The 18,514-nt window shown below is 34.5% G+C and overlaps 1 protein-coding gene across 6 annotated transcripts in view; it reads right to left on the bottom strand.

Moving 5' to 3' along the window:
* Window positions 1-18,514, bottom strand: part of LOC143254899 (serine/threonine-protein kinase D3-like) — a 95,635-nt gene extending 77,121 nt beyond the window's left edge. For 4 of the 6 annotated variants that reach the window (XR_013030373.1, XM_076509813.1, XM_076509825.1 and 1 more), the window contains exons 1-3: window positions 18,407-18,514; window positions 16,175-16,382; window positions 9,505-9,563 (exon numbers count right to left, since the gene is read on the bottom strand). Coding sequence is in view for 4 of the 6 variants with exons in the window: in XM_076509813.1 (XP_076365928.1) it covers window positions 9,505-9,563; window positions 16,175-16,289 (174 nt within the window). In the remaining 2 variants the exon portion in view is untranslated. Of the gene's footprint in view, window positions 1-9,504; window positions 9,564-16,174; window positions 16,383-17,306; window positions 17,431-18,406 lie in introns of those variants that run through there. The other 2 variants (XM_076509819.1, XM_076509836.1) reach the window with 2 other exon arrangements.

The raw sequence follows: 18,514 nt of genomic DNA, 5'->3' as shown, positions 1-18,514 counted from the left end.
TTTATTTTTATTCTGTAATTTTGACAGCATTCGCTTATTCTATTTAGTTGCGGTTGTATGCTTGTAGCTGCTATTGTTGGTGTTGTGGCACTTTTCCAGACTGCCACATCATCAGCGAACTGTGAGGAGAATCCACGATTAGGATCCTTCAATGGCATATTGTTTACATATATAATGAAGAGTACAGAGCTAACCACCCCTCCCTGAGAGACACCAGCTCCTGGAGTAAAGTATTCAGAAAAAAGTATTTTCTACATTTTCCGTTTTCCAAAAAGTTAGATAACCAGCGAATAATTTCACGCGGTAGTCCCATTTCATTCATACGGAACCGTATACCATTGTGCCATAGTGTCAAATGCCTTCTCAATGTCAAGAAAGTAGGCGATAGTGCATTGTTTTTTTTGTTAAAACTATTTATTATTTCTTCGGTTATTCTGACTAAGTGGACAGTTGTTCGTCTAAATTTCCTGAATCCATTTTGTTTTTCTGGTAATTTTGATATTATCTCCAAGAATATGGAGAGTCTATTACTGATTATTCTTTCAGTCGGTAGCTATTAGGTTTATTTGCTGGCTTTCCTTCCTTATGGAACATTAATATATGTATGTATCCTGCGGAGAGAGATAAGTTAAAAAAGTGCTTTTAGGTGGTCAAACAATTTCGGAGTGCCCTTTTTTTAAAAGGATGGCTTGTATGTCATCTTCACCCGGAGCTTTTTTTTTTATTATTGCTTCAAGAAGTTCATGTATGGATATTTCTTTCGTTAGGATCGTATCTTCGTAGTTTGTGATCTGCTGATTGATTAAATGATTTGGTTTGAATTTCGCGCAAAGCTACACGAAGGATATCTGCGCTAGCCGTCCCTAATTTAGCAGTGTAAGACTTAAGGGAAGGCAGCTAGTCATCACCGCCCACCACCAACTCTTGGGCTACTCTTTTACTCTTTTATTGAATGTCACATTATAACGTCCCCATGGCTGAAAGGGCGAGCATGTTTGGTGTGACGGGGATTCGAGTCGAGTGCCTTATCCACCTGGCCTGACTAAATGGTGAAATATGAAAGTTATTCTGATAACACTCCTAAGACCCCAAAGTATGGAGTGCGTTTTTCTGGCAACGAGAGTGTGAAACATGGGAACCGTCGGATTCAGAATCATGCCAAGCCAAGCTCGACCATGAAAGAAGCAAATCTAACGCAGAATATTACGTATGTACAAGTATACTGTGGAAATTATGTCATCTTCATAGCTTTACATGCAATTATGTTGTATCTTCTATTATTCATACTTTTTCACTATCATGCAGATCTAAAAACAAAACAAAAACTTTTTACATTATTCCACAGGCAGGTATGCGTATCCACACAACCATACTAAAATGCTTAGACCCCCTCTGTTAGTATCATACTGCATAAGCCCTTGTAGATATACACATTCTAATCTAAAACAAATACAATCAGTTTATTTATATGCATTCCAACACGTCTTCACCAATTTCTTCCATTTTGTACACAAGGCAAATAAAGAAAACAAACTCCTTGCAGTCTTAACCTAATCCTTTTGTCTCGTGTAATTTACGCAGTTATTACTCGACAACAGAAATATTCTTTACCTTGCATGTTATTAATTCTTTAAAGGTAAAATCATTAATGGGAAAACCAGATACGTTATACCTCCATCGAATCAACGGGTTATTATTATTATTATTATTGTAAAAAGTGTTTCTAAAATTAACGACAACGTCTATGGACCGGTTTTTCAAAAAAAACATTTGTTTAACTTTTTGTGCACCAAAATTGCTTCTCAGTTTATCAATTTGTTGGTTACATGGTTCCTAATAATATACCACTAAAACAAAAAGTGTCAAGAAAAACAATATATAATACTGGGATCAGTCCTACTAAATACCGTTTGTATGCATATTAAATATAGAAAATGACTGACGCCCCTATTTTTTTTTCTCAGTTCTTTACAGTTGTTTTTGCAACAAACACATAAGACGCACAGAGTATGTGGACGGCACCGACAATGAAAGGTATAAAAACAAGTCGGTAATTACGTATTTCAGAACGTTGGGTATTAACACTTTTATTGACAAGCAGAGAACAACGTTTCGACCTTTCTAGGTCATCTTCAAGTTAACCTTTTATTTCAAGTGGGTTTCTCATCATCAAGAAGTCTGTAATTAGGGTCAATATCGCAGTATATGTATTCAAGTTGTAATATGTGGAAGCACTTCTAGGATATTTGCAAGTAAAGTGGAGCCCCTCACTAACGACTTCAAAACTGCCTCGACAAAAAGGTCGTTAATGAGGGGGAGTCGTTAGTGAGGGGTGGATACCCAATTCGTTACCAAGATTTAAATTATGTACGTTTTTATAATAGGCAAAGTGTTCAAATACTGACTGGATATACGATCGTAAACTAAAGAAATCACTAATGTTCATGCAGACTTAAAATACGATCATAAAAGACATTTTCTTAAATCACTAATACTCATGCAGACTTAAAATGCGATGATAAAATACATTTTTATAAAGAAATCACTGTAGAAGAAATGCTACACACGCACAAAAATGATCAAATACAGACTTAAAATACGATAAGAAACTACATTTTCTTAAAGAAATCACTAATTTTTGTTTGTTTTTTCTTCGAAAATTGTACAGTTTCAATGTCTTTGCTCACTGCTACCATGCAATCTACAATGTCCATTTTGCCGTGTTTGAGACCAAACTGTAAAAGTTTTTCTGCATATGACATTGCAGTGGCACAGTCAATTGGCTCGAAAGACTCTACAATTGTGTCGTCACATTCTTCACCATCATCACTCTCGATTTCTTCAGGACACGCGATAATATTGTCAGAAACTGAATCATCATAAACTGGAGTTTCGTTGTCGAAGTTAACATATTCGCCAAGAGTTACACCATTCATGACAGGCCTGAAGTCGGGGTCAGATTGGTTTTCTTTTGAATTGTGGAAGTCTTAACTCGAAGCCAAGCGACGCGTAACCACACAATTGCGTTCAGAAGAGTGATTTTTTTGCACAACTCGGGACCTGTAGCCGTCTGGTCGTTATCCATGTGAAACAAAAGTTGTCTCAAGAATGTTTTGCGATACAGCAGTTTGACGGTCTGTATAACTCCGGCGTCACAAGGCTGTAGCTTAGAAGTTGCATTAGGAGGAAGTAAAACGATTTTTACATTAGAAAGAGGGATTGCAACATGGGCAGTGCAGTTGTCGATAAAAAGCAGAACATTGCGTTTCTGAAGTTTCATTTTGTTGTTAAATTTTTTTGCCTATTCGGTAAATATGGGAATTGTCATCCAGGCTTTTCGGTTGTGATAATAACCTACACCCAATGAATTCATATCAGAATTACGAAAGCAACGCGGCTTAGCACTATGACCAATAACAAGTGGCCGAACTTTCTCTCCCGACATGCTACAGCAAAGCATTACTGTAACTCTTTCTTTCGAAACTTTTACACCGGATGTCGTTTCTCCCTTCTTGACCATTGATTTCGTTGGAAGTGATCTGTATTGAATCCCAGTCTCATCAGCGTTAAATATGTCATTAGGGGAATAGCCTTCACAGATGGATAGGAGACGATTAGTCTAATCTTCAACTGCTTCTTGAGAAACTTCAGCACTTTCGCCACAGAGAATAGCTGCTTTGATATTATGCCTTTTTACGAATCTATCTAACCATCCATTGCTGGCAGAGAAGCCTTCATTGCCAAGCTGAGACGCCAATATTAATGCTTTTTCTTGAATTAGTTTCCCGGTAATTGGTAGATTCCTGGATCTTGTATTCACAAACCACTGACACACCTTCTCATCCAACTCGTCGTATAGGCATCTTCTCTTGTTCTGCTTTTTTCTGGATTTTGCCTGTTTCCCACTTTTCAAAATTTTTCTTTCTCTTTAATGATTGTCTGAATTTGGGTTTTACCAACTCCAAGATCCGTGGCGATTTTATTGCAGTTTCCCCTTTGTCGTGTCGTTTAATGACGGAAACTCTCTCTTCTAAGTTAAGCAACTTTCTCTTCGACATTCTGGTGAAAAATGAGTCTGTGTTATGAGGAATCTTGATATTATGCACACTAATCCTGTCTGTTAAATAATCCGATTTAGTGTTCCTAATTCATTATGTACTATAGAATAAGCGCACTGAGCGCATTGAGAATAAGATTAATTTACCAATGAAAATTAATCTTCTTTTAGATTCGACGCACTGGAAATAGATTTATTGTTGAAGTAGATTACGTAATACTGTTTAACTACGGAATAATTAAACTCATTTGTAATATGCCATAAATGAGAAGGCAGACCGCTATGCAACTTCACAGAATATGCCACATAATAATGTCACTTAGTCGTTAGTGAGAGGTAAAATAATCAAAATTGTTCAATTTGGTAGGTCGTTAGTCGCGTTTGAGGGGAAGTCGTCCACGAGGGGTCAATTTAATGCAAACAGGGTACCGTCAAAAATTTTCCGGTCGTATGACAGGGGAAGTCGTTAGTAAGGGGGTCGTTAGTGAGGGGCTCCACTGTATTAATAACGTAACAAAAATGATTTGTAAACCAGTGATTGTATTAGCACGATATAATTTCCCTCATAAGTATTTACCTATTATAAATGCCTAATTAAAAACTAAATCATTCGCTGTATTTGTATCACAATTTTTAAAATGTTGGTAAAAAATTATTGTTTGTTTATTCTGAATTTCGCACAAAGCTAAACGAGGGCTATCTGCACTAACCATCCCTAATTTAGCCGTGTAAGACTTAAGGGAAGGCAGCTAATCATCACCACTCACCGTCACCTTTTGGTCTACTCTTTTACCAACGAATAGTGGGATTGACCGTCACATTATAATGCCCCCACGGCTGAAAGTGCGAGCATGTTTGGTGTGACTGGGTTTCGAACCCGCTACCCTTGGATTACGAGTCGAGTGCCTTAATCACCTGGCCTTGCCGGGCTCCTTCATTTTGAACCGAGAGATGAGACAGAGGGAATGCAGCTATTCAAAAGTACACATCTTTACTTGTATAATGCACTCATAGTGTCCAAAATGCGGAATGCGATTTTATGGCAATAGGATGCGAACCATGAACTTTCGGATTTACGCAACGGGTACGTTAAACATAGGCCACGTCCGATCCCAAGAACAGTAACAAATTTTAATTTTGAAAATTTCGGCTGAATACAACGCAATTAATTGTTCCTCGTGAATTGCGCACTGATTGAAAACTTTATGAATCTTCTTTTTATAAAGTGGTCAAGGCAGTAACTAATAAATTTTGTTCAAATTATGAAGCATACTATTCTTTGCAAAAATAAGTAATTGTCTCTATAAAAAGCGATAAAAATAAACCACATTTTTATTGTATACAAAATTCATCGAGGGACAATAAAGAATAAACGTTTATGAGATGCTTTTCATCATAAAGCTTTGTTTTTTTTTTTTTTTTTGTTTTTTGAATTTCGCACAAAGCTACTCGAGGGCTATCTGTGCTAGCCGTCCCTAATTTAGCAGTGTAAAACTAGAGGGAAGGCAGCTAGTCATCACCACCCACCGCCAACTCTTGGGCTACTCTTTTACCAACGAATAGTGGGATTGACCGTCACATTATAACGTCCCCACGGCTGGGAGGGCGAGCATGTTTGGCGCGACGCGGGCGCGAATCCGTGACCCTCGGATTACGAGTCGCACGCCTTACGCGCTAGGCCATGCCAGGCCTCATCATAAAGCAAAACTATCAATTTACGCAGCATACAATGAGCTTCATACTAATATGTAAAAACGGCTGGTTTGGGTTGAGAAATGTGATTACGTGGAAGAGCGAAAAATGAACAAGAAGGTCGAAACGTTGTCCGCTCCTCGACATAAACAATTTTCTCAACCCAAACCAGCTGTTTTTACATATATATTTCTCTAAAAGTGGGTTTTCTAGTCATCACTGATCAAGCTTCATATAAAGTTTACTGAGATTAACTGTAACTATATATATATATACACACACACACACATATTTCTACAACTCTTATAACTTACGGTAAACCGAACTTGCGTCTATTAGTTAGACTTCTAGTTTCCTGTAGTAATATATCATTCATATCATGAAATACAAAACACAAACGCACAATATTTAAGGCGGAAAAACATTCAATTTTATAATACTAATTTATAATACCAACTAGTAAACAAAAACATTTTTCTGCAAAATCAATACGCATACATAATGAGTGCCTGTTTCTGACATGAATTTAAGCACGAATAAGCAAAGTAAATATGAAAGGTCTCATAACAATTATTTCCTCCCTCAATGTTAGTTTAGATACGCGCTGTGCGCACACGCTGATAAAATTATGTTTAGAGTAAGAGCTTACTTCTGTCATTAACATAAAGTTGTTTGAGGTTTGAATTTATTACCAACTAGAGGCCAACATCTTTACCTACACCAAGAATATCGATTAATCAACTCCATGTGTGCAGTGTATACACAAGCATACATGTGCTAAGTTTTACGTGTATATAACACAGATTACGGTGACGTTGAGCGAGATCCACAGAATACATACATTTTCTCTCCCCGTATCTTTGTAAAATTCTTCCACGAACTTGTTTATTCTCTAACAAAGAAGTCTTACAAAAGGAAAATATGAAATCATAAGACAAAAGATAAGCACTCCAATTAACTTGAATATTATATCTCAGAATACCATTATTTCTAAACGTCTTGTATCAATCTACTACAATAAATCACGAATTTGTAAGTAAACACTAAAGCGCACTTGACACTAAAATACTTTTATTTGTAAATCCGTTAATAAATTCATATACACATGCTTTAAACCAATTACCTTTTCCCCAACATACAAAAAATAATTTTGTATAATTTTTGAACATTTTCTTTAAACATTAATTAAATTCACGCTTTAACAACATCTGATTTAGTGACCTTTTGACCTGTATTTGGGTCATGAACTCAAACTTCAAAGCAGCTACTGGGACACAGTATAATTATTTAATATAATCAAGGTACACAAATATTTTTTTGAAACATGTCAAAAGATAAACAATAAATGCTTTTTAATTTTATTTTTATGAAAAGACTCTTTCTACCAAATTAGAAAATATAATGATATCTGTAGAACACCATTTTTACAAAATAGATAAGGCATTTACTAAACTTTTCTTTCCCACTCATTCAGCTTAGAAATTTCCTTACACAAAACCTTATTTTCAACAAATTATCATCATTCAGATTCCCTAAAAGGGATTACAGTCCAGGAACCTGAAGTTATAAACCTTTTTCTTCAAGCTATTCTTACTCTGATAATTAAACACAAATAAGCATTTGAACAAAATGGTTAACTAATTCAGGGGTTTTCAAATGTAAGTCACATTTTTATTGCTTAGGTCCCTTGATGGAAGCTAGAAGACTTCATGGCATAGAAGATCTTGCCATTGTAAGAAATATGTTTATGTTTTTCCTTGTTATTTGTAACACCAATTGCAGCATACACAAATTTTCATTAATTTCCAGTTAATGGTCTTTGAAACAAGTCATTAAACTCTGGATATCATCAAAATGCACATTAAGCCTCATGAAGTTTTGAAAACAGATTATAAAATGTGTAATAGCTTTACTTCAGTATATACTACTGAAAATTTAAAACAAGTATATAATAGATGCTTATAGTTTTTGATAGTTCAACATGAAGGGGAGTGGCTATAAAAAAGATGAAACCATAATGATGCTAAATGATAAAAGTACTTCAACAAAACCTTCAAATTAAGTGTTCACTGTTAAAAATATTTCACAGCTTGATTTTTATTGGTTAGAGAGCTTACTGGCAAGTTCATAAAGTAATAGAAAAAAATAATGTTTGAGTTAAATTAATTTCAGTTCGAGGATATGCTATTGGAAAAGCGGAGTCAATTTTCTAATTTTTTTTTTTTAAGTTTTACATTGTAAAAATCAAATTGTATCACTCCGTACATAATTTGGTTTGCAAATTACTTTAAAAATCTTACATAAACAGAATTATGCAACCTTGCAGTAACTCATAGCTATTAATAAAATAAATTATGCCACTGTTAGTGTGATCAGCACAATATTACTAATTCTCTATGTAGAACTCAGTAAGCTTACTTCATTACACCCAGGCTAGAATAATCTAAATTGTGTGACATTACCTCTTATAATTTAATTTTCAGAATTAAATGTACTCCCATCAATTTAGTTATCAGAATTCATTCTATTTCCACAAGAAAAAATAAAAACAAAAGCTGTGATAATACAGTCATTCAAAATCAAAGTTAATGAGATGAGATAACAGTTGAAACTGTTTTAATTATATCTGCTATCATGAAAAGAACTATTATTGAGCATTTAGATTCACAAAGAGGCACATAAATACATACACATCTACACAATGACATTACTTTAACTATCAGCATGCATTATCTTCTAAATAACTTCTGCTACTAGACAATGTTCATAACTGTTTCAAATGGACACAAAAATCTGTTATGGAATAGCATGCATCTTAAAAAAAATATGAAGAATTAAAATAAAATATTTCAAAATGGCACATACAAACAAGGGACCATTTGGTTTTTCAAGGTCATCACTACATATAAATTCAACTGTGAGGAAATTAAAAGTTTAACCCCTTATTTACAGTGACTGAAATATTACATTTTCACATTACTGATTAATTTAACCTTGCTTGAGGAATTTGATTTTTTTACTTGACTTTCCCAATTGGGAATGCATGGTAATTCCATATTATTTTAGTTGCAAACAATGAAAGTAAGCATATTGAATGGATTAATAAAAACACAATCCATCAGGAAATACAACTTTACAGAAGAGAATGTATTCTTCTTGATAGCTTTCCTCCAAGTCAATGTAATTTGATTTCATTAAACTCATTCCATAAGCCAATCACTTATTAGAAAGATAAGTCTCAAATGGAGACTAACCTCTCTTACAAATTTTAAATGTATGTCTTCTTGCCTTTTTACTTTCAGAAATCAGAAAGAAAAAAAACACAAATAAGTCAAGGGCCTTTATTCTATTTATATCCAGTCAATCTCATCAGCTTTAGTAAAGTCATCTCTAACCTTTCTTTTTAGAGATAAAATAAGACATTTTTACCTATATCTATAAAAAAACCCTCCATCCCAGGAATCATTCTAATAGCCTTGCTCTGAACCTTTCTTATGAGTCAAAATTCCAAACTAAGAAGAATAAAACTGTAGAGTATTCAAAATAAGGCCTAACTAGTGACTTGTAAAGAAAGAATTACCTGTTCTGAGTTGTGATCAGTATATCTTTAAATAGAATCTAAATTTTATTAGCTGCAATGGAAAGATTGACTTATCCAGCACTACTTCAAGATTTTTTCTATCAGATATGCTACTGAACAGTTTCACATCTATATTAAATGTGCAATTCAAATTATAATAACTCAAATGCATTACCTGAACAACTTGCCAGTTAATCAAAGTCATTTTATAGTACCTCAACATCTTCAATTTACCTATAAAAATTCAGAAAACACTTTATCGTGCCAATAACAATACCATTAGTGTAAATACAAAACTGCAAAGGTCTAAGTTCGAACCTCTGAGGCATTCTATTAGTGACAGGGGTCAGTGCAATTGGACTCTATTAACAACTGTTTAGTTTCAACTACCTTACAATCAAATTAACTAGTCCTTCCACAGCCTCTACTAATGTGATGTTTTTGGTCAATTTTTTACTTAGTGCCTTATCAAAAGTTTTTAAACCAAAGTACACCAAGTTCACACATTGGTCTTCATAGAGATAACAATTACATACCTACAAATACCTAAATTCACATACTTGTATGCATTCTTACTTCTTAAAACTGCTTCTTAGAGTATTCAAATGCAAAACCATAAAATATTAAAATGTCTTTAATCTGATTTATTTTTAAAAGCATAGCATAAAGAAAATGGGTAAATTGTATGTCTCTTTTGAACCATTGAGAACATTCCCACATTTGTAAAATGATTTCTGCTTCTGACAAATTTTAGTTCGAGATGTCATAACATAACCACGAAAAAAGTTGGTTGGTTAGTTGATTTGGTGTTTCATGGCATAAAGCAACAAGGCTATCTGTGCCAAACATCCAATAAAAAGTTAAAATTAAAGTAAATTTAGTAAAATTCATAAAAGGAAGTTAAGGTAAAACAAAACAAAGTTTAAAACATAAATAGCATAAAACCAATGCTTACATCTTGTTTACAGCATCAAGAGAAAAACTACAGTAATACAAGTTGTAGAGGGCTTCCTGTAGCATAACTGTAATTATCATAACTTGCCAGGAAGACTAACAGATAAGTACAAAAACCATTGTCAGTCACTTGAAGTTGGCCTTGCCAGTCCTGGTTCCGAGTTGCTTTACATTATGGTCATTTTCAAAAAGTAAAGTAATAAAAGTTTTAAAATACTTGTAATAAAATTTTAATAACTCACCAGGATGACTAACAGGTAGTTCAAACAGCAGTGTTAGTCACCTGAAGTTGGCCTTTCCAGTCCTGGTTTCGAGTTATTTGATGTTACGGCCATTTTCAAATTTTAAATCGAACTAGATGGATTTTAATGCTTAAAAGGGAAGCACATTAAAAAGTTCTAATACATAAATTAAAAACCTTAAATGGCATTAAAAAGATTGATGGTCTTTAAAAATATAAAAACATTTCCAAGGTCGACAGTGTCACCATCACCAACAATACTGTCTAACATTATGGACAGACCTTGGAACACAACATGATTAAAATGGTGCCATTGTTGAGAATCATAATGATGGTAAAACAGTAAAATGTGGCTTACTGTGACCTGAGTGTTATACAGACAACATATTGGTGCATCAGTTTCACTAGTTCGTCTAGTTCGGACAACTTCTTTCTGATCCTTATGGAAACAATATGGCCAAAGTCCAATAGAGGGTTTTATTTGAAACAGTTTGTTTTCACATTGCTCACTTCAAGTCAACAGCATTGAATACAGGACCATAGTCCATGTATGGAATAGGCACAGTGATGATAGTGCCAGAATAGATAGATTTAGCTGTGGTGTCGGCGAGCTCATTCCCACAAATACCAACGTGGCCCAGTATCCAGAAAAACTGGATAGAAGTAGATGTAAAAGAGAAATGGGCCAGTTGGTTTTGAATATTGGCAAGAACAGGATGTGAACTAACGTGAAGCAATTCCAGGGTCAAGAGAGAACTAAACGAGTCAATATAAATAGTACAATTTGAGCACTGTTTAGCTTCTATGTGATTCATGGAAAGAGAAATGGCATACAGTTCAACACTGAACACAGAAGCTGTAGAGGGGATTCTGCGTACAACCACTGAACCACAACAAACCATGGCAGAGCCCACACAGTCACCTGATTTTGAACCATCTGTATAAATAGGAATGGAAGGATGGTTCGAAAGATGTTCAGTACATAACAGACACTATTTCCAATCAGGAGTATCTGCTTTTCTCAGATGACTTAAAGATAGGTCATAATTGGGGACTGGAAAAAGCCACGGTGGGATGGACTGACCAGTGGATACAGCAATGTTATCCAAGGACAGACCCAATTCATCCAACTGCACCTGGATATGAAGGCCAAAAGGAGCAATGGCAAACAGTCTGTTCTGAAAAAGTATGGCCCACCAAGGAAAGAAAACACAACCCCAGGTGGGATGCTTTGGTAAGGAACAAAGTTTCAAAGCATATAGTAAAGATAGTTGCAAACGGCAAAGGTGCAAAGAAGGTTCAGAAGACTGTGTATAAGCTCTGAACTGGAGAAGTGTAAAAAGCCCCAGTGTAGAACCAAAGTCCCTGATGATGAATGGGATCCAGCATCTTTAAGGCCGAGGTCCTGGCAGAGTCTTGAACCAGTGATCCATAGTCGAGGTTCGATTGAATAAGAGCACAATATATCTTTAGCATAGAACATTGATCTTCTCCCTTAGTGGTGGAAGAGAGGACACGGAGGATGTTCAGTGCTCTTGTACATTTGACCCATAGCTGCTTGATTTGTGGTATAAAGGTCAGCTTATAGTCAAAGATAAGCCCCAAAAACTTTGTCTCAGGGACCACAGGCAGCACAACTTCACTGAGATGGAGTTCAGGATCAGGGTGAATGCCCCGTTGGCAGCAAAAGTGCATGCAAACAGTTTTAGGGAGAGAAGTAAAAGCCATTTGTTGTGGTCCACTACAGTAAATGATTGAGGGCAGTCTATAGCTGCTGCTCAATATATCTCATGTTTGACAACTGACATGAGATGTGAATATCATTGACACAGAGCCTGTTTTCAATGGTAAAAGAGAGTTGTTCAGTGATGGCATTAATCTTTATACTGAAAAGTGTGACACTCAAAACCCAGTCCTGAGGGACTTCAAATTCCTGTAAAAAAGAACAGGAAAGTGTCAAACTAACACAATCTTGGAATCTCCTATCCATTAAAAATTTTTAATAAACATGGGTAAATGGCCATGTTACCCCATATATATGGAGGTCTCGCAAAATGCCATACCACTCATGTTATAAGCCTTCTCAATGTCAAAGAATATTGATACAGGATGTTGTGTTTGAGAAAGGCTTCTCTGATTGATGTTTCAAGTCAAATCAGGTGGTCCATGGTGGAGCACTGTCATCGAAACCCACACTGGTTGGGGGAGAGGAGGTTGTTTGATTCGAGGAACCAAACGAGAGGAGCATTAACCATCCTCTTTAAGGTCTTACAGAGACAGCTCATCAAAGCAACTGGATGGTAGTTTGAAGGAATCTTGGGATCCTTCCCAGGCTTAGAGAAAGGCAGGACGATAGTCTGGTGTCAGGCATCTGGAAAAAACATTCTCCTGTCAGATCCAGTTAAAAACAATCAGATGAATAGCAAGAGAAGCAAGAGATAGATGACGCAGCATTCCATAGTTTCATCATTAGGTCTGACCAATGTACTACCAGACCGATGAAGGAGCAGAGTGACTTCACCAGTGTAAAGGGACAATTATAGTCATAGAGACAATCAGCTCAAAAGGAAAAAGGTGATTGCTCTGCCTGAGTCTTGATAGCTAAGAAGGTGGAGAAAGAAGGAGAAGTGCGAGATTCCTGGCAAAAGCTTTCACCTAGCCTGTTTTTGGGCCTTCCATGCCATGTGACAGGCAGGATTCCACCACGGACAAGGATGTATGTCAAGGTTTTAGGAATACATTGAGCAGCTGCTTATATAATACAGTCAATTACTGTTGCCACACAGCCATCTGCTGACGGCTTACAGATGATGGCAGGATCAAGTTCTGTGAGAGCAGTGAAAGAGGACCAGTCTCTCTCAAAATTACAGGAAAATAATAACTACCTTGTGAATTACTGTCAACCCTCCATGAAAAATGGGAGAATAGTGAAGGGGAGCAAATTGAGAGATCAATAGGTGCATGAAAATAAGTAGAAGAACCAGTGTTGAAAAAAGAAAGGTTGTGATCAGAGAGCATACGCTCTATGGAGTGACCCTTCCTGTCAATGTCAGCACTTCCCCAGAGGGGATAATGTCCATTTAAGTCCCTCAGGACTAAAAAGAAAAAGACAGCAACTGTTCCATGAGAGCACCAAGGTCTGATTGATCATATGTCTCTCCAGGCAACAGGTAGAGAACAAACAGTGATGGTATGACCCAAGGAAACATGGATGGCTATGGTCTCCAATGGTGTGTCGAGTGGCAAAGACAGGTTGGGCACATGCTGATCAACCAACAGTGCCACCCCTCCATGCACTCATCCATCACACAGCCTATCATTTCTATACAAAGAAATCCACCAAAAGGTGACTGTATCAGCAGGTTTCAGAAATGTTTCCTGTAAAGAAAGACATACAGGATGGTAGGAAGCAATCAGTGTCCAGATGAGAATGTAAACCTCAACAGTTCCATTGTATCGAGGTGGCCATTTTTATTTATGTGTAGGCAAATTGGGTGGAGAACCCTTCTGTTTATGATCATGTCTTTTTTCTTTACTGTATTTATTCGAGGGAGGGTGTTGATTAACACCCTTAATCAAGCATTTCTTTACTATATTAATAACAGTTTGCTAATTTGAATATAAAAAGTGATAATGGGTCATTCCATGTTAAATCATCCAGGGGGCTGCAGGTGACCCCCAAAGAATGCCTTGAAAAAATTCACATGTGCTCATCTACTCATATAATGAAAAATTACCAAAGATTCAGTTCAGGTGTGTTACTGTGTGCAAATATATCCATACAATTTTGAAAAATACCTGTCAGAATTTTACGAATCCCACTGAAATATTCTAACCAGCCTTTCACAATGTTAAATAATGAAGTTGTAGGAAACAAGAAAGAATTAAATCATTTCTGAACAAGTTTATTGCCATATATATTGCATATGCATTACAGTTATGCAGATATGGCTGAGTTTAAGATTCATAATATAATAAATACAAAGGTAAATCAGACACAAAAAGCACAGTGCTACAACAGGGGATAACTGAGAAAGATTATAGTCACACCAAACTGCAATAATCGTGACAATGAAATGTTTAAAAAACTGCTTTGGTGATAAATTAGTCTCAACAACATCAAATAAACATTGCTTTGTTCAGACAGCTTGAATAAATTTCTGAAATTTGAGTTTGATTATGTTGAGACCACTTTGACTTAGAACATAGTGGTGAGCACTACTGCCTTGCACGGTAGGTGCACTTATCAGACAAAGAATATGTTGTAAAGGAATCCAGCTTTCATCTTCATGCGACCTTACATGCCATGAGAACAGTTCATTTCTCTATTTCTTCATAAATGACACCAACACATCGGAATGTTCATCTGATCTATCTTTTATGTTTCCCACATACCATTCATGATCGTATATGCATGCCACATATTTCCCTGGCTGATAATTGTCATTGCTATCATTAGACCCTATTTGAGCTGCTGCAGCATCACTTTCACTGTTACTACCAACAGTTACAACTGTGTACACATCATCTGATAGCCTTCTGATATACAACTTGTTGGTAGAGTGGGGAATAAAGCTATGATGTGACCTAATACCTGCTACAGTTTTGAATTTTACATAGCGCTCAAGCAGATCAAACTTTACACAATTCTGCAGGACTAATTCCTAATTGACAAGAAAGAACTGAGTGCCCTAAATGTGGTCCTTTGCCCAATGGTACAAATCAGAGACACTTAACATTTCATAATTTATTATTTTTCACAACCTTGATTTTTTTGAAGATCATGTTCAGAGATGTACGAATATATGGTAAAGGCTGATTAGAATATTTCAATGGGATTCATAAATTATTTCAAAATTGTATGGATATATATACACCTGAATTGAAGTTTTGTTTTTCAAGTAAACAACGCATGGTCAGAGGATACTTTAAAAAATTATAACTCAAAAAATAGTTTGAACACCATCCTGATTTTTTTTGTAAATCATATTCAGAGATGTATGAATATATAGTAAAAATCTAAACATGCTGAATAACTGGTGACATGGTCAAACTGTGGCCTGAAATAGGGCAATTTTTAGCTTAATTATAAAAAAAATTTTCAAGGCATTCTGAGGGGTCAACTGGAAAATTTTTCAAAATCTGGATGATTTGACATAGAATGACCCTAATACAATTTCTTTCTCCCAAAGTTTCATAACTTTCATGTATTTACTTTTATACTGTTATGTTTAATAGTTATAAAATTTTTTTCTTATAAATTATCTTATAAATACCATACACTTGTCACATAAAAACTTCATTTACGAAATAATTGTTGCTTGAACATGTTTTCTCTATTTTTCTAATTTCATAACAAATAAATTCAATAACTTACATTACTTAATTTTCTGTTTCAAAAGTTCATGCTTCACATATTACAGTAACGATTTTTTAAGTTAACACACAAAAAACCCTTTTTATGAAAATAAACTAAATCATAAGTTTAAAAATGAAAGCCATAATATTTCATATATTACAATAATATTTGTCAGGAGTTTCTATTTAAACATCTTTAATTAATGTTAGCAAAACAATCAAAGCAATTTAATTGGCACATCATTAAATATCAATTGTCATATCTTCTTTTAAACAAAACTCAGAAACTTACCTTGAGGTCCTTTAAGTTCTATTAATTTACTTAAAATTTTCAGGCAGCTGTATAAAATAATGTTTTTCTCTGGACCTGTACATAGATGTGCATACCTTGTAGAAACTGGTATCATACACTTATTTCATAATAGCTTACTTCAGGTACACATGTGAACACATTAATAAGAAAACGTACGTCATTTCTGTGGTTGCCATGAAAACCCAACCTATGAACAAAAGAATAAAATAATTTTCTTTAACTTATTACCCAAAGTTCAGCAATGGACAAATAACAGTTCAATTATACTCAGACAACTTACAAATATATCACATAATGTCTCACTGTATTTGTAACAAGGAAGTTATTGCCAATACAACTACAGCTCTCACTGTCAACATACTATGACAACAAAATTGCATAAAAATCTTAAACATTTATTAGAACTTTTATTATATAGTAATAATATAAGAAAATCAAAATTAAAATGGTTGATTTATAATATTTTAAATAGGAAATCTTTCAGTAGTTTCTGTACGTGTAAATTCTGCATCTTTATCTAAAAAAAAGTGACTAATTAAATTTAACACAGGTAATCTTACTATTAATAAACACAGTTATGTTTTGCTCTGTTTTAAATCGGAAACATTGATTACATTAAAATAAATTTAAAATTTGTTCATGCCTGCTCTGCTGAAGTAACTTGGGAAAATTTCATTAATTCTTTTTAACATTCACAATACAACTTTGAAAGAAAACAGATAAGATTATGAAATATAACCTTTCAATGTAAGTAAATAAAGCTTGGTGCTTAAAAAACAGTACACTAAATTTCTATAAAAGTACTGCACCCAAATTATCATATAGCCATCTTCACACTGAATTAAGAATTTTTTATTACTCTCAAGACCACATTCCAACTTTGCTTCATTCATGGACTGTTTACTCATGTATGTGTGTGAACTGTAAGGCTACTTGCATTAGTAAAGCTAAATATAATTTATATCCATGAGCACATCTACCTCAGATATTCACATACACACACTCAAACTACTAATAAAAACTTTTCTTTATATGATTTCTCAGTTGACACTAGATACTTCACAGACATCAAATTTTGTATAGATACAAAATATTCTGAATTTACTCTTACATTTCTGAGGTACTATACTTGTTCAAGTTTACTTCATATTTTGAATTGTGTATATCTTCCATAAACAGTGTAATTTCCAATGTAAACCTTCTTGACAACGCTAGTTTCTGATATTTTCAATCCTGTATAAGAACAGAATGCTAAAAATGGATTGAGAACACTACAAAACATTGATTATACATGTTCTTCGTTATTTCTGCAGAGCCATTCTTTCTTGTTACAACTTACTGTACTCAGAACTTTGCAACAGAAAAATTCACTTCAATGAATCATTTAAATTTCTTTTATAAATATGTATATATGTATGTATGTATGTGTGTGTGTGTGTGTGTGTGTGTGTGTATTTGAAATGTAACCTAAAACATTTAAACTGTCAATGTCACTCCACTGCTCAAATGTTGTTATCAGAGTACATTTTCAAATTCCAAATGGATAGAATTTTTGTAGATTACCTTTCCCCAAAACAAGTATACTGAACTATATGTAAATAATCGCTAGGAATCGATATATGAAACTATGATTACGAACTTGAATGGAGCATATTCCATTGTTCCTATTTTTTCAATTATAAAATAATTTTATGCAATCAATATACAGTTTATAAATACAGTATCCAACATATCAGTCTGATGCAACTTTGTAAAACAAAACATCTTGTTGAAATTGTTGTCCTACTGTTTACTAGGCTTAACAGGTTGATAGCGCAACGTGACTCAACTATAGTGTTGTATATGTAATAACAATACTGTTAATAACAATATTCCTTGGTACACGCGCGATACAAATGCTACTGTCAAGGTTAGTCTGTAGTTATAACGTCATACATAGGTTATTAAGAATGACTAAGTCAGTACAATTATAATATATTAGTTTACAGCCATAATACTTTTACAAAATATGACTACATGACTCAGGGTCATTACCGTCAGTAGAATTATACTTTTATTAATTTATTTATAGCTATACTATTTTTACAAAATATGACTACATATAATACAGAACGCCACCCATAAATTGATTTAAAATCAATTACACACAATTATAAACATTTAGTACGTATAATATAATACCTTAAGTTTAACAAAGTACATTAAACATACCTCCATCACAACTATCTCGTACATTCTAATGAACAAACTATTAAATTGATTGTTAACACCACCATCAGTACTATCGTACGCTGAAGAATACAATGTTTGATAAATTCT

The sequence above is a fragment of the Tachypleus tridentatus genome, chromosome 1 (assembly GCF_004210375.1).
Source record: "Tachypleus tridentatus isolate NWPU-2018 chromosome 1, ASM421037v1, whole genome shotgun sequence".
NCBI lineage: Eukaryota > Metazoa > Arthropoda > Merostomata > Xiphosura > Limulidae > Tachypleus > Tachypleus tridentatus.
The sequence above is the reverse complement of the archived record's forward strand: the minus strand, read 5'-3'. Positions and strand labels throughout refer to the sequence as shown.